The 25,836-nt window shown below is 47.5% G+C and overlaps 1 protein-coding gene across 4 annotated transcripts in view; it reads left to right on the plus strand.

Moving 5' to 3' along the window:
* The window catches only part of GTF2IRD1 (GTF2I repeat domain containing 1), a 1,036,986-nt gene that overhangs the window by 920,756 nt on the left and 90,394 nt on the right, over window positions 1-25,836 (plus strand). For all 4 annotated transcript variants that reach the window (XM_085649787.1, XM_085649789.1, XM_085649788.1 and 1 more), the window contains one exon: window positions 25,095-25,132. In XM_085649787.1, coding sequence (XP_085505913.1) covers window positions 25,095-25,132 — 38 coding nt within the window. The remainder of the gene's footprint in view (window positions 1-25,094; window positions 25,133-25,836) is intronic.

A 25,836-nucleotide genomic window follows, 5' to 3' on the forward strand; every position in this document is an offset into this window, starting at 1 on the left:
GGCCTTCCAATCAGACACAACTGGCTGATCACTCAGCTGGGGCAAGGTTGTGTAATCACCCCTTGCTTAGATATAGTATGCCTATATCTACCCTTATATATAGACACATGTATACCTATCAGTCACTCCTATGGCAGGCCTTAACAATCCTGGAGGCAGAGTGCTTGGTAACATGTGAGATGGTGCTCTAGCATCAGCTGAGCCTGTCTGCAGCTTTCGGAACCATGTCCTTATAGCTGTTCTATGATATAGCCTACCATATACTCTTAAAGTGCCTTATAATCTTAAACGGTTCTGGTAACTATGGTTTGGCTTTATCGAAACATGTCGTGTAAGGTGTCTAACACTGTGGAATAATACCCCCATACCATTTCTGGACATGAGGATATTATTCCCCCCTTCTAGAGGGAAAGACATGTTGAAATCATACTTTACTGTTAGCCTCTGACCAAAGCCTCAGCATCACAAAATGGATGCTGCTGCCACGACACAAGTCTGACCTCCTGCTGCTGGGAGTGATCCCAGCCAGGGAGGCCTGGAAAATAGGTTTCCTGCTTGGGGAGGTGCTAGCACCTCCCCAGACAGCCTTTAGTGTATTGGGGCAGGGTGGGCTGAAAGGAATGAGACATGCCTGGGGCACACAAGGTGTTCCTTGCATAGTCCAGTTCAAACCGGCGCTGGGGCACTCCAGCCCCAGCTCTGGCGCGAAACTGGACAAAGGGAAGTGGGTGTAACCACCCCCTCCCAGGTCCCGCCCATAAGGCGTGACCTAGCAGGTATCCCAGCCCCCCAGATTAGTATAAGAGTGGGAGTTGGGCCTCAAGACTTTAGATTATCCTGAACCTGCAACTTGAACAGAAACTCTGGACCTTCGACATTCGACGAAAGAAGAAGACTGAAGAATCTCCCTTGTGGCCAAGGAGTGGCTACCCTGTGAAAACAGGCACCATCAAGAGACTACCCTTTGCTTTGCTAAAGTTCTACGAGGGACCGACTGCAGAGCCCGACCAGAGCCTTGACTTCCAGACTTCTCCGACCCTGATCCACATCCACAGCAGAGCTGAGATCCGTGGAGGCGACGAGAGACGTGGGACCGGCTACCTGGGAAAAGTGGCTAGTATCTTCAAGCGCAGCTTCTGAGGCACCCTCGAAGTTGTGCACCGGGGATTGAGAAGCCCCACCCCCAAGCACCATCTGCACCGAAGACCAGCCCCCCACACTCCACGAGTCCTGCGTGGGGCCCTTCTGCATTTTCCTGCTTGCTGCGTATGTCCGGTTGCTTTCCCGCTGGCTAGTGGCCTGTGCGACGACGCATCCCGTAATCTTCAGCGCTGGTTTGGCTCCTCCAGACTGGCTCCTGCTCCTTTGAAAAAGAGAAGCACCCCAGACCTTCCTGGTCTGCACCAGAAGCAAGTCCTCCGTTCTTCGTGGGTTCCGCTTGCCAAGGCTTGGTGAGTCCTAGTCCAACTTCGACGCCGCCGACAGCAAGAGCCTTCGTGGGACAGCTCGCCTCCTGGTCCTGGTCGTCCTCGACGTTTCCTGGTCCTCGTGGCTGCAGCGACAAGCTTCACCTTCACCTGCAATCTTCACGACATCGCCTGGTTCCTTCCTGGTTCCACGTGGTCACTGGCTAGTGACCTTGACTCTGTCCCTTCTGCTTGCAGGTCTCCTCTCTTCTTGATCCCAGCCTTGGGATCCACCGGACACTCTTCACTGACTGCCTGTCAGCAACTTTCCTTCAGGCATCCATAGAAGTCCACGACGAAACCCGACGCAAGTTCACACCTATGCACCCGCAACCTGTGGGCTAGGTAACTTGGGTACTTCGGTGCTCACAAGGGTAGTGACTATCCTAGGGTCTAGTTTCCGAGTCTCGACTCTCTAGCTGCTTTAGAAGTGTCCTTAAACTGTTAATTTCCAACAACTACTAATTCTATCGACTTTTACGCATTACGCGTGAGTGTTTCCACTCTGCACCTGAATCCCGTGGGCCTCCCACTTCCTAACTGTTGCTAGTGTAGTGTAGCCCCAGCGATTCCCTAGGCCTAGGCCTATCCTATTTCCGTGACAGTGGTCCTTATACCACTTACTTAGTATATGGTTTGCGTGGCCCCTAGGGCCTAACTGTATTACTTACCTGTGTGACTTAATGTATGCTTAAATAAGACTGTGTTGTACTTACCTCTAATCTCATAAAGAGTGCTGAGGGTTTGACTAGAATAAATACACTTTATTTTATATATATATCTGTTGTGGTGTCCTTTCATTTGGTATTCAAGGGATTATATATGGTATCACAGCTGGCTTCACATGCCATTCAGAGTTTAGCCTAAGACTGCTCTTGTCCATGCTACCACTAGGATAGCTGGTCTATAAGGTTGACTTTACAACCAATCACCATAAGGGTATTTGGACTGATATCAGGTGTACACTAGAACTAGTGACATCATACATCAGGCCAACTTCTCACAAGGACCTTCTGTCGCAGCAGCAGGACGGTCCTCCACCCAAACCTGTCCAGCCTCCACCTCCATACGTGGAGATTGAGCGGTGACAGTTGATGCCATTTGACTTGCCTCCTTGAAGTCTGTGATGTCATTCTGGCAGCCAGGCGTCCCTCCACTAAAACGGTATACGCCTGCAGGTGGAACAGATTTGAGGCATGGTGCACGGCAAAGGCTGTGGATCCCCTTTCCGCCCCTCTTTCAGAAGTTCTCCTCTTTCTTCTTTCCCTGGCCCAGCAGGACTCTGCTCTGGGCACCCTCAAGGGATATCTTTCAGCTGTTTCTGCTTTCTTACGGCTTCCTGATCAGCCTTCTCTTTTCAAGTACCCTGTTGTTGCTCGCTTCTTTAAAGGCATTGCTCATATGTTTCCTCCTGTCCCTTTGGTAATGCCTCAGTGGGACTTGAACCTGGTGTTAACCTATCTGTTGTGTGCTCCTTTTGAGCCACTTCATAATTGTCCTCTTCGTCTTCTGACTCTTAAGACTGCTTTCCTGGTTGCCATCACCTCTGCCAGACTGGTGATTGAGCTCCAGGCTCTTTCTTCTAAGCCTCCTTTCCTCTCTGTCCATCCGGACAAGGTTGTTTCTCCCTAAGGTGGTAACTGCCTTTCACATCGGCCAGTCTGTTACATTGCCCACCTTCTTTCCGCCTCCGCATCCCTCGAAAGAGGAAGAGAGACTCCACCGTCTGGACCCAAAACGAGCGCTGTCCTTCTATCTGGACCGCACGAAACAGTTCCGGGTGAACGACCAACTCTTTGTTGGCTACGTGGGCGCTAAGAAGGGGCGGGCAGTGCACAAGCAAACCATCTCTCGGTGGGTCGTTTTGTGCATTAAGGCCTGTGTTTCCTTGGCTAAGAAGGAACCTCCTGTGGGGCTGAGGGCCCATTCCACTCGGGCCACAGCGGCTACTACTGCCCTGGGACGGGGAGTCCCTCTGCAGGACATTTGTCAGGCAGCAACGTGGGCCTCGCTGCACACGTTTGCCAAGCATTACTGCCTGGACAGCCAAGTCCGGAGAGACGGCTTCTTTGGCCGTTCCGTTCTCTAGGACTTCCTGGTGTGATCTTGGTTCACAGACCCACCACCGGGGTTGGTATTGCTGGGGTATCTATTCTAAGGTAAGGAATCTAACTAACGTGTTTCTGTCAGATGAACAAGTTACTTACCTTTGGTAACGATATATCTGTAAGAAACATTAGTTAGTTAGATTTCTTACCGCCCCACCTATCCTCCCCGCTCTGCGAACTGACATATAGGGTTAAGGTCATCCCTTTCAGGGCCCTAGATTCTTGGCACCAGTGTCGGTTTCTTGCATGGCTCTGCGTTCCTGGCGCGGAAAGCTGTGTACAAGAACTGACGTCAGCGTGCGAGGGCGGCGTCTAAGTACTCCGACGTCATCCCGGCGATCACGACGCCGACGACGGACACGGAGCCGCCGACGACGCCTAGCGACGCGCAAGGTTATTGCTGACGAAAAATCTTTCCGGATCCAGCCTGACGCCTGGGTATATTCTAAGGTAAGGAATCTAACTAACTAATGTTTGTTACAGATATATCGTTACCAAAGGTAATTAACTTGTTCAGTAGTCATTTCACTCTGCTCGTCCCTCCTCTTTCTTTGCGCGAGTCACGCTAATCCATCACTGGTCCTGCTATGAACCGTCGTTTCCTAGAAGAACAGAGACAGCATAAGGTCTTCAAAAAGACCCAATCCAAAATACAAGGCTTCAACGATTACTTACTTAAATAAGCCAACCGTATCCAAATACATTCCCCAACTAAGAATGGAAATCTTATAAACATGAATTGGTTACTTACCATCATACGGGTGGGTTCACACGAGGCCGTGCCCCGGGTGGGATAATCCTCGCCTCCGTGTCCTTAATAGAATTTAAACTTACCTTTGCCGTGCTAGGCAAATTTCTATCCTATGTCAGGACCGTAAGCTCAGATTAGTCTAGTTTAAAGCTTACTTACTACCAGCTGAGCGACCTCCAATACCGGTTTGAAGTAAAAACTTATAAAGGTCGAGTCCGCGGACCAATCCGCAGCACGCATCAAGTCCTCTAGCCAAGCCCATAGAGAAAAGCCTTGGAAGTCATTGCACCCCTGGCTGAGTGGGCTCCAAATTGCTGTGTGTCAATACCCGCCTCTTGCATGTCCCAATGCACCCACCTGGCTATAGTGGGGGCAGAGACAGCTTAGTCTGTTTTTTCAGAGGGATAAGAAGTTGCCGTTTGCCCAGAGGGCGGAGTTTTTGAGTTATTTCTTCATATGCTTTGAGGCAGTTCACCACACATCATTTCGGGACATGCGGAAAAGCCGGGTATGAGACGGTCCGGGTATGAGACTTAGTACGTTGTCCCACCATGAACACTACTCCGTCTGGGGGAAAAACTCTTGCTGAGATGTCCAATGCGCAGACATCAGAAACTCTCCTGCAGGAGACTAGACATAAAAGCATTGCCAGCTTGGATGAGATTTCCTTTAAGGAAAGATACCTATTTGGCTGCCAAGACAGAAGAAGGTTCAAGACTAGGGTGACGTCCCATAGGGCAGAGTAGCGTGGTTCCGGGGGCAAGGAAAGGCAGATACCACGCAGAACCCTGCAGACGAACGGGTGTTCTCCCACCGGAGCCCCGTCTATTGGTCTTTGACTCGCCGAAATTGTTGACCTTGTCGCGTTGATTGAGCGATACGCCAACCCTTATGTTGCCAAGTCTGCCAGGAAATTTATGATTGGAATAACACCTTCGAAGACACCAACTAACTCATCTTGTCCTGGCGGACCAATAAAGGTTTGTGGTGCTGTCTGCCCATGCCTTTGACAAGAGAAGTTCATCCGTTCTCTAAAGGCCCGGCAGCAACCACCATTGCCTGAAAGCCGCCACGCAATGAGAAGAAGAAAACCTTGGGTGACCAGATGATGCAGAACTCTGTCTGGGTCCAGAAGCAGGTGAGGAAAAAGGGGTAGTAGGATTGGAGAATCCCAAGAAAGTTCCAGAAGAACTGGAAACCAAACTTGTGATCTCCAACACGGTGTTACCATTATCACCTCTGGCTCCTGCTGGCGAATCTGGGACGCCACTCTTGTGATGATTGAAAACGGGGGAAATGCGTAGCCCCTCTCTTGGCTCCAATCCTGGAGAAAGGCGTCCGTGGCAGAAGCCATTGGATCCGATCTCCAACTGAAGAATCTGGGGACTTGGTGGTTCAGGCACGACGCAAAGAGGTCCACCGAGAACGGCCCCCACAGATTGTCCAACCACTGAAAGACCTGAGGATCCAATTTCCATAGACTGGAATTGTGGAAATTTCTCGAGTGCCAATCCCCAATCTGGTTGTCCTGGCCCGGAAGGTATTCCGCTGTGACCGAAATGTGATGAGCCAAGCAGAAACCCCAAAAGTCCTTTGCCAGGTTTGCTAAGGCTCATGAGCGACGGCCCCCCAAATGATTGACGTATCGAACCGTAGAGATGTTGTCCATCGCAAGACCGCACTCTGTCCCTGGTCCAACAATGAACCGTAAAAGAAACTGCCAGGAGCTCCAGGCGGTTAATGTGGAGGTTCTGCTCGGGCGCCCTAGCCCGATGTGCTGGTGTCGGATTCTATGATAAGGTCCAGAACCAAGCCGAAAATTGCCCGACTGTTCCATGCCTCCATGTGGGACAGCCACCACGCAATCTCCTCCCTGGCCTCCGTAGAGAGAGGAACCGAGTGGTTGTACGACAACCCTCTTCGCAGATGGTATACCTTGAGGCACTGGAGGGCTTGATAATACAGGGCACCGGGAAAATTGCCTGAATGGATGAGGACAGAAGACCCACCAACCGGGCAATTTGCCGAAGAGAAGTGTAAGTCTTGGAAATGGTTTGACGTGACTGGTGTTGAATCTTGGCCATCTTTCGAGACGGCAGACTCAATGACAAGTGGATGGAATCCACCACAAACCTGAGGAAAACCACCTTCCGAGAAGGGCTGAGAACGGATTTGTCTTTGTTGACGATAAACCACAGACCCTGCAAGAGAGACACCGTTTGCTGGAGTTGCTTGGACAAGGTCCTGGGACACTCCGCCATGAGGAAAATATCGTCCAAGTACACGATCATGCATATGCCCTGGGCCCTGAGAAAGTCCACTGCTGGATGGAGCACTTTGGTGAAACACCATGGTGCTGAGGAAAGACCGAATGGAAGGGCAGTGAACTCGTAAATAAGGTCTATCCATCAAAATTGTCGGAAACGGGGGATGGATTGGAACTACCAGGTAAGCATCCTTTAAGTCCAACCTCACCATCCAGTCGGATGGGAGCAGGACGTCTCGGAGGAGGTGAATCCCCTCCATCTTGTAGTGCTGGTATACCAACCACCCATTGAACTCTTTGAGGTTGAAAACCGGCCGATGACCCCCATCGGGGTTGTCCACCAAGAATATGTTGCTTAGAAAGCCATCTGGATGCAAAGCTGATAGGCAAATAGCTTCCTTGCGAAGCAGCGCGGAGACCTCCTCGTCGATCAGCTGTGCCTCATGAGATGTGAAGGAGATTGGACGAGGGTAATTTTCCTGCCAAGGGTGTTCGTAAAATTCTATATGAAAACCCTGAACGGTTTGTAAGACCCATGTGTCTGATGTAATAGCTGCCCAAGCATCCCGGAAGGCCACTAATCGAACCCTGATGCGGACTTGGGCTGCTGGTAGAACACTTACCACTGGGATTGCCGCCACCGGTGTTGTTTTTGAACCTTCCGCAGCCTCTGAAGCGCTGGCCTCTTGTCAGGTAAAAGTTGTTGTAGTTTGCGCTGGAATTATATTGTCCGCGACTGGAGCCTTGTCTCCTTTGGGGATTCTGTTGGAAACCCCGGCCGGTCGAGGGGCCCCCTACCTCAGCCGGCCCCATGGAAAACCCGCGGGTTGAAAACCTGTTTGATATTGGATTGGGCCTTATCCAAAGAGGTAAAAGTTGGTACAAATTTTCCCAACTCCTTCACCAAAGGGTCTCCAAAGAGGCCCCCTTGCGCAACTGTCCCTGCCTCCGAGGAGGCCAAGTCTCCAAGTTTGGGATCAAGTTTGATCAACAAAGAGCAGTGACGCTCCGTTGACAGGGCACAGTTGGCATTGCCCATAAAGTTAATAGCCTGCTGCACCCAGTTAGATTGGACCTCTGGAGAAACAGGGGACCCTAAAACCTTAGCTTCCTCTGCCATGTCCAAACTTTTGGTTATAGGACCAATGGCATCGAGGAGCTTATCCTGGCATGACCGCCAGGATCGATCTATGCTCTTCCGAGGGTCCTTCATGTATTTTGCCAGGAATGTAGCCATCTTAGAGTCCGAATCCGAGGTGAAGGCAACCTTCCCCTCCATGGTGGGCCTTGGGCACTCTGCCCTTAGGCAACCTCAAGCTTCCTTTTCTAGGGGCTTGCGGATGTGACCCGCGACAAACTTCGCCACCCTGTCGCCAGGGGCCCAAGCAGCCAACCGGGTGTCCAACATACCTGAATCCTCTCCATGGGTTAAGGGTAGAATGACCGCTGGGCGCCAAGGTCGTGAGGGACCTGCCTCATCCTCCGAATCCCCCTGGGAGTCCTCATCAGGCTCCGGGAGGCTGGGTCTGGAGTCCCCTGGGGTCCGGTTTCCAGGGGGGGCAGAGGGGGTGGGGGTTAGGGGAGGAAGACTTTACTTTTTCCAGGAAGGCATGCAAACGCATCCCTATCTACTCCTTCAGAGCACTTTTTTGGGTGGTGGAGGGCCTTCCCCAGTAGCGGGGTCAGCCGGGGGCGCAGGGAGCTCTGCGTGCGTTTTCGCTAATTTTGTGTACTCTTGAACGATTCTGTCTGACAGGCGTTGCTCCATAGGCCCAACTACTTCGTTGACCACCCTATAAATAGAGGAGTCCATGGCATCATAGAACTCATCGTCCCAAGGTAAGTATTCCTGGACCTCCTTATCCTCATATGAATCATTTTGTGCCTCCATTAATATGATTTTGTGAAATAATTAAATAAATGAATAAATTAATGTGTCAGTTTCCCGTTTTTCAAAGCGCTGTGCTCTTAAAATACAGGCTGGGTAACCCAGACCAAAATTCAGCAGACCGGAGGACTGCAATTCTTACCAGGCAGCCCCAAGGACCGCAATAAGGCTTGCACCCACTTGCAGCACGCCAGAAAAGCCCTCAGAGAACTGACAGGGCTTACTGCCTCAATGTGCGCTGTGCCAAGGATCTTGTGTGCAATTTAAAAAAAACGTCCGTAAGCGTCAACCACGGAAAGATTCCGCTGTACAGAACCCTGCTGGTTCGTCAAGTAATTAGCAGGGAAATACAACCCGTGAACCCGCATCAGGCGAGGACAGCGGGGACAAGGCTCAACGGACTTGTTACTCGCAGCGCGGCTCCTCTGAGGAGCCGCAGTGCGAGATCAACGAGACAAGCGAGTCCCCCTAGCGGGCCTGCAAAGCACCTCAACTGCAATGGTGCCAGCCACGTATGGAGCGCGAAACGCTCACGTGGCCTGTAGGGAACCTGTAAAGAAAACAAAACCGATAATTGCAATTAAAAACAGTCCCCTGGCTAACGCAGTACGCGTAATAGCATCGGGCAATAACAGTATAGAAACAGACCAAAATTGTAAGAAACATGGAAGAAAAGTTGAGACTTAACTGGCTGCGAAGCAGTGAAGAAAGAGGAGGGGCAAACAGAGTGAAAGGACTACGTGTTGGTTATGGACACTGTGGAAGGACTATGTTGTTGGACACCTCCCTTGGCGTTATGGGAGTTGATGTTTCTTTGTTCATGTTTACTTTTGATGCATTGAAAAGTTTTTTATAAATATGTCTTTTGGGCTGCTGTGAGCTTTATTTGTTAATAAAGCGGAGAAAGACTAGGCATAATCTGAGCCTCCGGTCCTGACATAGAATTGATGTCACAGTTGCAAATTCAGAAGCTGTGATCATCTGATAAAGTTGTGAGCTGTACTTTTTTTAAAACAGCTTGTAATGAAACAATTCCCTCAGTTACATTCCTAATACTGACAGGTTTTCAATGTACTTACAAGTTAACATAACATATCTGAAAGAGACTTCTAGCCGCTGATTTCCTACCTTAGAATTATCCCCAGGCATCAGACTGGATGCTAAAATCTTTTTGTGAGCAGCAATCCTGTGTGCCGGTAGGTGGCGTCATTCAGCTCTGTGTATCGTTGTCCATGCCGGAAGTGGCGTTTATGATGCCTATATAGGCATCACCCAGACATGCGGACGTCAGTTCTTTTCTTTCCTAGCCAGTCAGCGCAGGTCCAAGAAGAGCTACCCCTTAGTCTCTTCTAAGTTTTTGTCTCTTATGGACATGCCCTGTGATGGCTCCGGTACCCTTCGGAGACAAGGCGGATTTGGCGCTACAGCACTTTAACAACAGTAGGGCTACCGACAAGTCCTTGGGCCTCTTCATGGCCCCCATCACCCACAATCCGCCTTTCACTCCTTTCGTGGCTTTGGAAGGGGCTTCCCACCACGCCTCTACCCTCCCAGACACTGCGCCGTGCATGCTCCCTAACCTCTGGATGGCTGAGGACTCAGGACCCACTGACGCCGTGGGTCGGGCAGCCAGCGGTCAGGACAGTCCACCAACCCCATGGCAGCCGCAGGTTCCAAACCCTCCTAATCTGCCCTTATACCATCATGGGCACCCAGCTGTCGGCAGGATTCACCATTACATGCCCCGCTGGCGATCCATAACATCTGACAGATTCGTTTTGTAAATCGTCCTAAGGGGCTACTCCCTCCCCTTCATGACAACCGCTCTCCCATGCCGCCATCTTACGACCTGGTCACAGAGAATCATTTGTCTCTTCTCTGCAAGGAAGTTGCGGGTCTCTTGTCAAAGGAACCCATGGGAGAGGTTACCAACACCAGAAGTAGGTTGTGGTAGCCATTTCCGCTACTACTTGCTGCCAAAAAAGAGGGAGGCCTTCATCCTATCCTAGACCTATGCCCTCTCAATTACTTCTTCAAGAAGGAGACGTTCAAGACGCTCACCCTGGCTCACGTCCTGTCTGTCCTGGACCCAGGAGACTGGATGGTAGCTTTGTTTTTGCAGGACACATACTTCCACTTACCCATCCTGCCAGGCCACAGGTGTTACCTCTGGTGTTCACCAAGAAGATATTGGTGGTTGCTGCTCATATGTGGAGACCAGGGGTGCCAGTCTACCCCTATCTCGATGACTGGCTGTTGAAGGTGGGCTCGCCTCAGGCTTTTGTCTCCCACCTCCAGACTACGGTGGATGTTTTGTATTTGCTGGGTTCACTATTAACATGCCAAAGTCACACCTAACTGCTCCTCAGACGCTCACTTTCATTACAGCTGTTCTGGACACGGTGCATTTTCAGGCTTATCCTCCCAAATTGCGATTCCATGATATTCAGGATGTGATACCAAAGTTTCAGCCTTTATCCTGGATTTTGGTGAGACTGACTCTGAGGCTGCTGCGACTCATGGCCTCTTGCATCCTGTTGGTGGGACATGCCCGCTGGCATATGCGGGCTCTGCAGTGGAACCTAAAGTACCAGTAGGTGCAGCATCAGGGGAATCTCTCCAACATGGTCTAAATCTTGGAGGGAACTGGGAAAAATCTGTAGTAGTGGCTAACAAACCACAAGTGGGTCACCAGCAGACCCCTCTCCTTTCCCCAACCAGATCTGACAGTGGTGACAGATGCATCATTCCTAGGATAGGGCAGACTCTGGGAGAGGTAGAGCTCAGAGGACTCTGGTCTTCGGTGGAATCTGGACTCCACATCAGCATGTTGGAGCTCCGGGGGATTGGATTGGCGTTGAAAGCCTTTCTACCCTCCATCAACAGAAGGCGGGTTCAGGTGTTTACGGGCAACACCACCGCCATGTGATATTGAAACAAACAGGGCGGGGATGTGGACCCTTTGTCAAGAGGCACTGCATCTCTGGACATTGCTGGAATGTCAGGGCATATCGCTGGTGGGTCAATACCTAGCAGGATCTCTGAACGCCAGAGTGGACGTACTCAGCCGAAGATGCCTAATGGATCACAAATGGCGTCTCCATCCGGAGGTGATGCAAGGTCTCTTTCAGCAGTGGGGAGAGCTTTGGATAGATCTGTTCTCAACTGCCAAGCACGCGAAATGTCAGCAGTTCTGCATGCTGGAATTTCCAAGGCAGCTTTAGCTCTGAGGCGCCTTTCGTCTAGAGTGGAGCTCAGGCCTCCTGTATGCCTTTCCGACCACACCAGTCCTGCCCAGAGTTCTCAAGAAGATCAGGAATGACTGGGCCCAAGTCATTTTTCTGGCTTCAGCCTAGGCACGGACAGTTTGGTATCCCGAGCTATTGAGCATGTCTATCGGTCCTCCGATCAGGCTGCCCGTTCGGGGGTATCTTATGTCGCAGCAACAGGGTAAGGGTGCTTTACTCAACCCATGCAACTCTTTGCCTTCTTGTCTGGAGATTTGAATGCAGCAGTTGACAGCTTCTGACCTTCCTCCTGAAGTCTGTGACATTATCATGGCAGCCAGGCATTCCTCCACCAAGACGATATACTCCTGCTGGCAGCAAAAATTGTTGGCATGGTGTTCAGAAAAACACATTGAACCCCTTTCTGCCCCTTTTTCCTGGTCCATCTTTTAATTCTTTCTCTTGCGCAACAGGATTCTGCTCTAGGCACATTCAAGGGCTATCTCTGCTTTTTTGTGGTTGCCTGATAAGCCATCCCTTTTCAAATCCCCTGTTGTAAATAGATTCTTAAAAGGTCTTCAGCATATGTTCCCTCCATCACCATTAAGCATGCCTCTGTGGGATCTGAATGTTGTTTTGACATTTCATATGTGTGTTCCCTTCATAATTGCCCCCTCAGGCTCCTTACGTACAAGACAGCCTTCCTTGTGGCGATAACATCTGCCTGAAGGGTCCGTGAACTTCAGGTCTTGTCAGCTAAGCCTCCTTACCTCACCATCTATCCTGACAAACTGGTGCTTTGCGCAAGAGCCTCCTTTCTTCCAAAAGTGGTCATTACATTTCATGTAGGCCAGTCCATCCCTTAGCCTACTTTTTACTCTCCTTCACATCCCTCTAAAGTAGAAGAGCGACTCCACTTCCTGGACCCCAAAAAAGCATTGTTGTTCTACCTTTACTGCACACGAGAGTTCCCGGTGGATGACCAACTCTCTGTGGGGTATGTTGGAGCGAAGAAAGGATGGACCGTCCAGAAGCAGACCATTTCTAGATTGATCGTGCTTTGCATTAAGATCAACTACGCATTGGCCAAAAAGCAACCCCCTGAAGGTTTGCGTGCTCATTTCACCAGAGCCAAAGCAACGACCATTGCATTCGCACATGGAGTTCTGGTCCTGGATATCTGCCAGTCAATAACGTGGGCCTCCTGGCACACATTTACCAAGGACTACTGCCTGGGCAGTCAGGTCCGTAGGAATGGGTATTTTGCCTTTTTGGTCCTGCAGGACTTCTTTGTGTGAAATTGGTCCACAGACCCACCTTCGGAGAGGTATTGCTTGGGTATCTATTCTAAGGTAAGGTGTCTATGGCTGGAGGTCTCTATCAGATGAAAAAGCTACTTACCTTTGTTAATGCCTTATCTGGTAGAGACCCCGTCAAGCCACAGATTCCTTACCGACCTACCCATCCTCCTTGCTCTCAGAACAGATATCTAGGGACTTGACTTTCCCCTTTCAGGGCCCTGGTATTCCTCAACAGTGGTAAATGTGCTTCTTGGCTCCGCACTTCTGGCGTGGAAAATTGAGAAGCGTAACTGACGTCTGCGCTCCTGTGTGGTGACTGTATAGGCAAATTTCCAAATATAGTCTGGCGCCTGGGGATAATTCTATGGCAAGGAATCTGCGGCTAGATTGGGTGTACTAGATAAGACATTACCGAAGATAAGTAACTTGTTCAACAACATGTATATTTGTGAAGTTGGCGTTTAACTTGATAGTCATCTTGGCGCCAAAATAACAGATGCCAATTGTTATCAACAAACTAATTGCCTGGTAGGCGGTCTACATCTAGTGATAACTAGTCCCACCAGAATTATCCCTTAGTGGCTGTTCTTGAGTAAGGGTTTCACATTCAATTTCACATGCTCTCGTAATAAATAAAGCCCTACACAGGGAAGGGCTTGCTAGCTCCCAGCACGTTTGTCTAAGTTCTAGTGGTAAAATCAAGGAGCGTATCCAACTAAATAAATGCTGTCCAATGTCGGCTATTGTCTTTATTTAACTTACTGGTATGATGCACCAAGGTGAAGTACTTGGCGTCCCTCAGATGCACTCCGTGTGGTCCGCGTGGGGCCTAAGAAAGCTTCCAAGAAATTTCACAAACTTTGCGTATTTGAAATCAAAAGGCTTTTCTTTAATTGATTGATGAAAGTATTTTTCAAATCATAAAACTCTTCATATATATATAGACGAAGTACATTCAATGCGTCGATAATTCAGTAAGAAGTATCCTTCAAATAATATAATAATCCCAATGCATTTCGAGTCAAGAGACTCTTCATCAGGGGATAATAATCCTGTAGATAAATCAATAAGTTAAAGTCACTGTCAAGACACAGGATCCGAAGTTTACAATCATAGTTCACGATAGACTTGGGGAGCTCAAGTGTGTTAAAAATATTGTGTGGATAATGGTGTTTCGTTACGAAATGGCAAAAGCTGATGTGTAGTTACGTGAGGGAGGAAGTGCGCGGAGAACAAGGCTAAACACAAACAAAAAAAAATAGTGGGGAGGTTCCCGCACTGCCATCATACAACGAGGCATACGAGGGGGTGAAGAGGCGGTGATCGCTAAATCCCATCTTGTCCCTGGGCTTGTGGCTACGCAGAGACCGCCATCTGGAAAAGTAACTTACCTCAATACAGACGGGAGGAGGTGACTCAGTCAGGTGGAAGCCTTCGGTGCTACGAATAGCCGGAGGTCGCCCCCTCTATCATCGAGGCCATCTGCCAAATATACAGCACAGCCCGACGTCCCTGGGCGGTGGGGCGAAGCACTGCGCGGGCCGCTTACCGCACCCCGCTGTAGGGCTCTTGCGGGTCCTGCGGAGCGGTTGAGCGGTGGGGGCGCTACCGGCTCGATCTCCTGCGCCGGAGCCTGCCCCGCATACATTGTCGACATGGGGAAAACAGACGCTAAGAAATCCAAGCTCCCCTTTGAATCCCACAAGAAAAAGCCCCGAGACCCGCCGCCGGAGGACTGCGATTCTGATGGGGGTGATGGCGCAGAGGTGGATTGGAAGGCGCTCCTGCTCAATATGCAAACAAGTCTCACCTCCATAGACTCTAAGCTCGACAATATGTCCAAACGCCTGGACTCTGTGGTGCATCGCCTTGATCAGCAGGAGGAAAGAGTGAAGGAAGCTGAGCAGAGGGTCTCCGGGCAGGAGGATGGGGCGACGGCCACTGCCACCAAAGTATCACAAATGGAGAGACTTTTAAAGGTGAACGCCGACAAGAACGAAGATTTAGAAGCGCGGTCGCGCCACAACAATGTGCGCCTTTTTGGCCTGGCGGCGTCCACCAACGTGGGCAAAATGCAACACTTCATTGAGAAGCTATTGGCTGACCTTTTTGGCACGGAGGCTTTCTCCCAGCAACTGGTGGTGGAGCGGGCCCACCGTTCCCTCGGCCCTCGGCCCATACCCGGAGCCCCCCCTAGACCTGTTATCATCCGATTCCTGAACTATAGAGACCGTGATACCTTACTACGCCTTGCCCGGGAAAAACAACCGGTCCAATTTGAGAACACCACGCTCTCCTTCTACCCGGACTTCACGCAGTCAGTGCAGGATGCGCGACGCAAGTTTGGGGCAGTTAACAAACGACTTCTCCAGAGTGGCATCCAATACTCTATGATATATCCGGCTAGGCTACGAATAGTCCACCAGGGCAAGCAGCACCTATTCCAAGATCCATCACAAGTGGAACACTTTCTAAAAGACAATAAGCAACCTCAGGACGCTACTCGGTCTCCCTCGGGGAGAGCACGCTCCCGCTCGCCTACCTCTGCGCTGGACTGATGGGAGGGTTTATTACCATTTGTGTATTAGTCATGTATGGTCTTTTCCTTAGTCCTACCTCATGATATGTCTTTTCATTAATGACAGAGTCTGCTCTACATGTTGAGTTTAACTTGCTTGCCTAAAAGCCGTAAGGTCTCAGCGATTTCAGGGTTGCCGTGATGTATCTTTTAGCATAAGTTCGCCCTGGCACTCCCCTCCCCTTCCCGCATATGCCGCTAGTTCCTGAAACGAGCGTTCAACGGGTGTAATACCGGGGGAGATGGAAGGCGGGTCTGGACCCCTTGTGTCCCCCAAAACGGGTGTACCCCTACAGGTTGATGATTTGGTTTTTTGGGTTTGTACAGGGTGGGGAAGATGCCCGGCATGATTGGGATGTCGGTGTGGGTGGGAGGGGATGTTCTCAGGGACTTGTTTATGTTTTGGTTAGGTCTGGAACGGTTACAGTCGCAGGGCATAGAGCTGAATTACCCCCTGACAATTTCTGGGAAAAAGTAGCAATAAGACAGGTATTTGACATTGGCCTGCTCTTATGGTCCTAATTGCAATGACCCCAGCAGCTTCATTGCCCTCTGGAATAAGATCTGAGACATAGGATCGACATACCTGATATGGGGAGGGGACTTTAACGCAGTCCTTAACCCAGTCTTAGATAGATCGAACCCCTCTGCACATCACTACACACACACGCATAGATATTTGCGAGACATATGCGACACTCAGGACATCATAGACGCTTGGCGGCACTTACACCCGACGCTAACAGAGGGCACACATTGGAATACAGCACACGCTTCCTGGGCTAGATTGGACTACATCTTAATCTCTTGGGGGCTGGCCCCGTCTCTGGCTGCGGTACAGCATGTAGGTCGCACGTTCTCCGATCATTCCCCAGTAATGGCTAGGTTCCGATTACAGGACATAGTGGGGAAACCACCTGCATGGCGACTGCAACCCAACATTTTACTTGACGAACTCTTCCATAATGAATTGGGACAAGACATTGAGGACTTCCTATTACACAATAAGGGGTCGGTGGAGCGTGTGGCAACTATGTGGGAGGCGCTGAAGGTCACGGTGCGAGGTATCTGTATCTCTAAGAGCTCAGGCGTACTGCGGGCATTGCGTAACACATTACATACACTGGAGCGCACACTGCACTCACTGGAAACTCGATCAGACTACGCTACCAACGTGGATGCACAACTTCAATACAGAATAGCATTGACTGACTATAAATCCACAGCCGATAGGGAGGTTAACTTCCGCAGTAAATACTTCAGAGCCAGGGCGTACGGTCAGGGAGAGTGCCCCAGGAAGTTTCTGGCGGGAGTCGTGAGGCCCCCTCGACGTTCTAATTTTGTCTTGGAGCTGGAGAGTGACGGAGGGGAACCCCTGCGTGACATACAATCGATCATGGCCGCTTTCACTACACACTATGCAGCACTCTATACCACTACCAGGGTAGGCACTCTGGAAATGGATGACTACCTGAGAGAGCTCACTTTGGGATGGCTGCCAGACTATCAGAGAGAATTCTTGGCAGCGCCCATTGGATTGGATGAAATTAAAGATGCAATAGGGCAGATAGCACCTGGGAAGGCGCCCGGTTTAGACGGTCTGCCCATGGATTTTTATAAGGCTTATGTGGACATACTGGCGCCGGTGCTTCGAGAGGTCTTCCTGGAGGCACATGAGTCCGGGACACTCCCGCCATCAATGCAGGAGGCTTTAATCACCTCTCTGCTGAAACCTGGGAAACCGCCTCAGTATTGCGATTCTTATCGCCCCCTTTCACTAATCAACTGCGATGCTAAGATACTGACTAAGGTGCTGGCTAATCGTCTGCAGTTGTTGCTAGAGGGACTGGTGTTATCCGATCAAGCGGGATTTATTCCCGGCAGGGCTACCTCCCACAACCTTCGTACCCTTTTTTCGATATTACAAAATGTCGACCCGGGCCTATCAATGGTGGCGGTCTTTTTAGACGCCACTAAAGCCTTTGACTCATTGGAATGGGACTATCTCCTTTGCATCCTACGAAACATGGGACTACCTATAGGCTTTATGAAGTGGATCACAATCCTTTATCATAAACCCGTGGCTAGAGTCGGTGTGAACGTCCGGATATCTGAGGCTTTTAAGATATCAAGGGGCACTCGCCAGGGGTGCCCCCTATCTCCCCTGTTATTTGCCCTGGCAATGGAACCACTGGCAGCCAGGCTCCAGCAACACCATCGGGACAAAGCTCTGCGTTGCCTTCAGAGACAAGTTCTGATCTCCCTCTACGCGGATGACATTACACTTTACATTCGAGATCCATCCGTCAACCTTAACCCTATTTTGAGGGAATTCATCCGCTTTGCTGTTCTGTCAGGTATTCACATTAACTGGGGAAAATCCACTATCTTCCCACATACCACTGCAGCACAACCCTTCCCCCTTGATTATCCTTTGCAATGGTGCGACAGTGAGGTCAGATATCTGGGCATAATGCTCTCTCGTGATCGCGAGGAACTAATGCGGTTGAACTATGGCCGTGCAATTGACCATATTCAAACATACGTGACCAGATGGATCACGCTACCTCTCTCCATGGCGGGCCAAGCATCTCTCATCAAGATGGTCATTCTTCCAAAACTCCTTTACCTATTTCTAAACATCCCATACCACCCGGGCAAGTCCTTTTTCAAACTCTTGCGTTCTGGATTGATCCGGCTGGTTTGGGGGGGGAAGCGACCTCATTTGAGCTGGGATATTTTGACTCGTCCATTCGCCCAGGGAGGTTTTGGTTTACCAGAGTTTGAACTATATTATTACAGCGCTCAGGCCCATTATGTCTATTATTGGATCCACCCCCCCCCCCCGTTTATGCCCCAGGTAGCGGTCGAACTTTGGCTGGCAGACCCTATACCGCTGGAAGGGGTATTATTTAGTGAACCTGAGACACAGGCGGCATATCAAACTACTGTCTCCAGCTCCGTTCTAGCCTGGCGGCATATTGCGCAAAAGGTCCAGACGACACTGATGTATTCCCCATTGCTCCCACTAGCGTATCACCCTCTACTGCCTCTGCTGCGGGAACAATTGTTTAAAAAAGTCATGACCAAACTTAAATCAGGGAGGACGCTTTCGTTCAATGGCACATATGTTTGGTGACCTGACATCTACGCCCATGGACACGTTTCTGTATATTCGGCTACGTAGTGGGATTCAGGCAGTGACGGAGGCGTTCCCTGATGAACCACCCACTTTGGATCCACTACATCAGCTGCTCAAAACTGCCTCTCCTGCACACGCGGTCTCTAAATTATATCACTTACTGCGCACCACACTCGTTCATGAGCCCTGCAAAGCGCGCACTAGATGGGAGGAGGAGCTGGGCACACCCAGACGACGAGCTTTGGTGCTTTTGCTGCCAACAGACTGAGCAGATCTCCTCCAGTAGTAGATTCAGGATTATTCATTATAAATTCTTACACAGACTCTATTACACCCCCGCCCAAATGTGCAGGATTGGTCTCCGAGGGGATGACCTCTGTTGGCGCTGGCGCGCGCCGGCGGCGGACTTTTTACATCTAGCTTGGGGATGCCAGGAGGTTGCTAGATATTGGCAGCAGGTGTATTCGGGCCTTTCTGAGATGATAGACATCCCTCTGAGTCCATCTCCAACACAGGCACTATTGGGTTACACGAAAACAATCAGGAGACCGTACCGTAGATTTACAACAGTTGCTCTTTTATTAGCAAAGAGACGAGTGGCCTGCAGATGGGGGAGGGGCAGGGCCCCCAAATTTAAAGAGTTGATACAGGACATGGTACACTGTCAGGACACTCTGCTCAGATACGCTGAGCTTCTACCTTCCGACTCCAAACCTGTGGATATCTGGGGTCCTCTAAAGAATTATCTGTTGTCACATCCCATTGCGCAAGAGGACATCACTGTCGATGCTAGTACAGGGTCAACTACATAGTCCTAGTTGGGTGCTCGATGGGTGGGCAAACGTGCTCAGGCAGATATAGTACTTGGGCTGGGTAGGTGTGTTGTGCTATCACACCCATTTAAACACGTTTTGAGGTACTGTGAATTTTATGGGTATGATTTGTACTGTTGTCACCAGTGGGGACTTCTGATATCGCCCAGGAGCATCAGGATCGGGCGAGATGGAGTGCCCTGATATTGTCGTACCCTTCCCCCTACACTGATATCGAAATGTAGAAATGTAACTTTTCTCCTCTTTCTTATCGTGCCCGATATGGGCGAATATTATGATTTCGGGACACTGTCAAGTGGTGATATGCTACGTTATGCTATTGTACCTTGAGGTATTAGCCTATGAAAAACTTGTACATGTTGATTGGAAAAACATATAAATAAAGTTTTTAAAAAAAAGAAAAAACTATCTGGAACTTCAATGGGCAATTGTGCAGCTCCTTGCTACGCAAACCTTTACATGCACAAATTAGAACATGACTACATCCTATTTAATCCGAATTGGTGCAATAACATTTTACAATTTTGGAGATACATAGACGACATCTTTCTGATATGGCGGGGAGAAACCGCTGATCTTCATCAATTTTTTAAATTTCTGAATACCATTGATGACAGAATCCAGTTTACCCACAACATTAACCCCAATCACATACCATTTCTAGACGTAGTTGTTATGAAACAAGGAAACAAATTGATGACAGACCTTTACAAGAAGGATACTGACAGAAATAACACCCTCCACTTTGACAGTTGCCATTAGATTTCACTGAAAAAGCATTTACCTTACTCACAAATCCTTAGGATTAAACGCATTTCATCTAATAAAGAATTTTTTGACAAAAACAAAGCACTCTTAATTACCAAATTCAAAGACAGAAAATACCCTACCTCTGTTATAACCAACGCCATCGAGAGAGCAGAGACTATTGACCGTACACAACTCTTAACCTCTTCAAAGAAATCTGATATGGTCAACCGACCAGTATTCGTATTCAAATACTCAACAAAAAGCTCACAAATCAAAAAAGTGATGCTGAAATATTGGCCAATGATCCAAAATGAAAGCGATTTTAATGGTATTTTTAATTCACAACCATTATTCGCATATCAGCGTACAAAAAATTTGAAAGAACTTTTATCTAAACCTCCGAATCCAACTATCAACATACACAGAGGAACAATTCCCTGCCTTAATTGCAGTCACTGTAACAATATCATCAAAGGCACATGCATTCTACATCCTACCAAAGGAACACCAATCCGACTACATACCACTGCCACATGTGATTAAAAAAATCTAATCTACTTACTAAAATGTCCTTGCGGATTACCATATGTGGGAAAGACTGAACGTAAAATTAAGGTGAGACTCACTGAACACAAGAGCAATATTAGAACCAAATCTGAAAAATCATTGGTCGCGTTACACTTCAACAAGGAGAGGCACAATATCAGTCAATTGAGATTTCTGGTATTAGAAGTCGTGAATATGATACAAGGAGTCGACAACAATAAAAGACTTTTGCAACAAGAACTTATCTGGATAAAAAAAACTCGATTCCTGTCACCCCAAAGGGCTCAATGACCGTTTGGAATACAGTTGTTTTTTGTGAACTATGTATCTGGGTACTGCATATCACTTCACCATGTTATTGGTACCTCTAGCCTTGACATTTTGATTTCATTGCATATCATGTTAGTGTGCAAATTTCAACTTTTTCTATTTTTCCCACCGTCTTTTTCAATCCTTTTACTCCCCCTCGCATCAGCACACTTCAACATGGCACTCACGCTTTCATTTCGCCATTCATTGCATGTTTTTGTCGCATACACTTTATTGCACCCGTCTTGGATCGGGTCCTATAATTTCTAGACACGGCACCTCTTTCCGTTTTAATCTCTTACAATTTTTTCTCGTTCACATTTCGTTCTTCCACATATCTGGAAACCTTATGGTCTCAGAATGTAACCAGTCCAATATGGCGGGTCCTTCTTTTCTCCGCCAGTCCTACCTCTCTTTCCTTCACTCTCTTGACGCGTTTTAAAACTCGCGCCTTCGATAGCCTTTTATTTACTTCCGGCACCATGACGCACTGAGAGATCTTCGATCTAGAGGTAAGCGTCCTTGTGTGATGCTTTGTTCACCCGAGCGTTCTTGTTCTTTTCAGCACGCTCTTTACCTCCCTTTTACTTACTTACAGATACCTCAGTGTCGTATCCTGATTACCGTAACGGATTCGTAGTATCGCGTCTTAATAGGTAACCCTACTCTCTATTTGCATAGTGGGCTGGTTTTCCTAACTTTACTCTTTTTACTCTTTTTCCTTTGAACCCTCAGGTCGGTTTTCTGTACCGTTTTGTTTTCATCCTAATATTCACGAGATCCTTTGGTGTACACCATCCCTCCCGCTCTCCGTCACCGTCACGAACTCCGTGCACTCGCCCGTATGTATCTATTTTCTCCAGTCACGCTATTACCTTTACTTTTTTTCGTTTGTGTTTAGCCTTGTTCTCCGCACACTTCCTCCCTCACGTAACTACACATCACCTTTTGCAATTTCGTAACGAAACACCGTTATCCACACAATAATTTTTAACACAATTGGTCTCCTCAAATCTATTGTGAATTATGATTGTAATCCTCGGATCCTGTGTCTTGACAGTGACTTTAACTTATTGATTTGTCTACAGGATTATTATCCCCTGATGAAGAGTCTCTTGACTCGAAATGCATTGGGATTATTATATTATTTGAAGGATACTTCTTACTGAATTATCGACGCATTGAATGTACTTCGTCTATATACATGAAGAGTTTTATGATTTGAAAAATACTTTCATCAATCAATTAAAGAAAAGCCTTTTGATTTCAAATACGCAAAGTTTGTGAAATTTCTTGGAAGCTTTCTTAGGCCCCACGCGGACCACACGGAGTGCATCTGAGGGACGCCAAGTACTTCACCTTGGTGCATCATACCAGTTTGGATTCACTCCCCACAGGTCAGAGGGAGACACCTCAATTGCACCCAAATTTGGATTATCGTTTTTTTCTAAAAAATTGAGATATACTACATTCACCGAGTGTGCCTCACTTTTAATTTCTTCTTTTTATTTAACTTACAACATTATTTCACAACTTTCTGATAGATTTTACCACTGTTATGTTGTACCGTAGGGTGAATGCAAAACCCTCCAAAAAATGCCACATTTACCATCTGTCCCCCCTGCAGGAATCTGTTCTTTATTTGAGGCACTGGCTCTGATTTTTGGGGAGCGGCACTTATGTTTTTTTACCTCGGCATACATTTCCTGAGAGAAAGAGAGGGAAAACACATTAACAGCAAAGTAGGAGGATGAGAAAGATGGAAAAACCAAAGAAGAAAGCAGGAACCTGAAAGGGGTAGGAAGTGACTGGCAGAGAATTGAAGAGTTCTGGGTTGGATTCAGGACTACGCAGCCTTGGTATTCGGCATTGACATTTAATAGGGAGGCCGTTGGATTTTGAGCAGGGCTTTGGGCACCGGCACTTGTTATTTTAGAAACTAAGCACTGGGGATAGTGCCCAATTTAGAGTCGGGCCAGTTGTGAAAATACCACAGCGATATAAGTACTTGATCCTCTGAACTGATGGATCCACCACTTCGCTTAATTCCCCCTTTTCCTCAAATCCACCAGAGATATTAGTGATGAGGAGAAGTGAGGGGGGGAGAATACTAACTGTGGGTCGTGAGTTGATTTTTGATGAGTCGGGAAAGTCACAGCAATAAATAAAGATGCCTTCAAATTCTGTGTGCTGGTGATTCAAAGATAGAGGTGAAATGCCAAGCTGCATTATTCTTTTAACACGGGGATTGGTGTTTACTTTTCTTTCTCTGACTGCAAAGTGAGAGGAGTTTTTAAAGTGAATTATGTGACAATGTAGGATGTTGTTGTTTTCAATAATCTGATTTTATGTAATGTTTATTTTATCTCCTGTGGTCTTATACATGTTTTAACCGTTTTAACTGTACTCTTTTATGACTGAAAAAATGTCGAAATAAAGATCAAATGAATGTTTTCAATACACAACAAAATGTAAATACATGCAAATGAACTGTATGTATCCAGCAGTTAGGAAAGCAAAAATGAAACACTTTTTTTTGTAATTCTGAATTGTGCTGGAAACAGTAGTTTTAATAGGATCAAAACAAGTCAAGACACTTGGTGATGCACACATGATAAATATTCGCAGAAACCTGATTTTCACACATTTTCATTTGTGTGCTATGCAGTTTTAACAGTAAAACTGGATGTCTGAACAAATTTACTGGCCATTTAAAAAAAAAAAAGTACTCTATGTAAATGACAACGGGCTACCACACAATGCTTTAGGTACATTCAAAAATCGCCCTGCCTCATGTCCATTTAAAGTAGGTTCTAAAAAGTGTGCTGTGGTTCTAAAAAGTTCCGGAACTACTGCTCCAGCTTATGAGATTTTAGAAACTCACATGTGGAAATCTGTATTTCCGTGCTATTTTTAGCATGTTTTTGTCCGCTATCCACCAGGATCCAAGTTCTCCCAGTGAAATACTCCACATTTGTGGAGTAACTGTGGATCTTGTAATGCTGATTTAAACGCTTCCTCCAAGAATTGGCCGCATCGGGATGGCCAGGGGTCCCCTAGAGAGACCTTAATAGTGGCTGACCTTCCTGCCACCTTGTCTGTCAACGTTATCCCAGTGAAAGACTGCCACGAAAAGGGTTGCAAGCTTTCTCGAAAAGTGTCTATAACATTCTAGGAAACACCTCCCCTGCGTGTTTTGGAGATTTGGTTTCTTTGCATTGATAATGTAACTCGATTTAGGGGGTACATTTACAGTAGTAGATAGTCGACAAAGACAATAACACATTTTCCATAGGAGATACTGCCCCTCTAAGTAGTTGCTTTTTTAGCAGTTACTGTCATATTTGACTGATATTCTCAGAAATTCCCCGACAAAACTTCTAAATTTAGCATATTATTTTTTGCCCATGGCAAAGGACGGAAATCACCATAGTGTCATGAAAATCCCATCACAAAAAATTAAACTTATTATAGTTTTAGGCAGAAACTACTTTAAAAGGCAGCAGATTTCTCTGCCCGTTCCACCATTTAACCCAATTAAAGATGCATTATTATGACTAGATAAACCAGAAATTGCACCAAAGAAATGCATTGCAAAAGCTTTGATTCTGTTCCTGTGCTTGAGACACACTTACGTTTTTTTTTTTTTCTGCAGCTACGGCTGGTTGGAAGTCTCTGGGGCTGCCAAATGTGCCAATAGAACATGTATTTATCTTTCAGGCATAATAGAAAAGCTAGTATTAGAGCTCACTACAAAAAACTACCTGTAGTACATGACCTCCTTGGGCTTGGCAGGATCAGGCATCTATCTGCTCAAGATGAATGTTATTCAAAAAGTGTTAATATCCTTTCTATGTGAATACAAAATCACTGTACTGCAATAGATCTGTGAGGTGCTTCGACTGATTTTCTTTGAATTTCTTTCACAGGCCATATTCAGAAATTTATAATGATTCACCACAGACACGTAAGTTGATATATTTGTACCTTGTAAAAAGATTAACTAAACAGTTTTTACGTTTTAGCAGTATATAAATGAGGAATCCAATCCAAAGTACTGTGTAGGCGAGAGAAAACTTTCCCCATGTTGAAATATGTGACTCTGTGACGAAAGATTTATGATATATTAATGATGAGATGTTTTCAGATCTTTTTCAGATGTGCTAATATGGTGATACTAATAAAATACCACACCAGCCTAGGCTCTAATTCTATTTATGTATTTATATTTTTCTATAGCACTACTGTAATAAGCGGTATTAGATCGCCTTACGTATTATATTTGAGGAAATGTGAGATCATATGTGTACAGAGAAGCAAACATGAGTAGAAGTAGAAGTGTTGGACTACCTAGGGAAAGTACTGAAGTTGAGAGTGGAAATCCAACTGTAGGCAAAAACAGTGAAGGCAACCCTGTCCCAATGACCCGTTATCAATCTCAAGTTTGAAAACGGAGTGGGGGTAAAGGGAATGATATCCCATACTGAGGACCTGGTGTCAATCTGAGATAGGGGAAGGGAGCAAGAGAATGCAAACATGACCATTGATTAAGAGGGGCTGTCTTAATCAGTCTTTAGTAAGCTGATTTCTCTTGAGTGCTTGAAACTCCCATTCCATCCCCTCCCACTCTTAAATTGCAACTTGAAAAGATAGGTTTGTAGCTGTTTTTGT

Source organism: Triturus cristatus, chromosome 3_2 (assembly GCF_964204655.1).
Source record: "Triturus cristatus chromosome 3_2, aTriCri1.1, whole genome shotgun sequence".
NCBI lineage: Eukaryota > Metazoa > Chordata > Amphibia > Caudata > Salamandridae > Triturus > Triturus cristatus.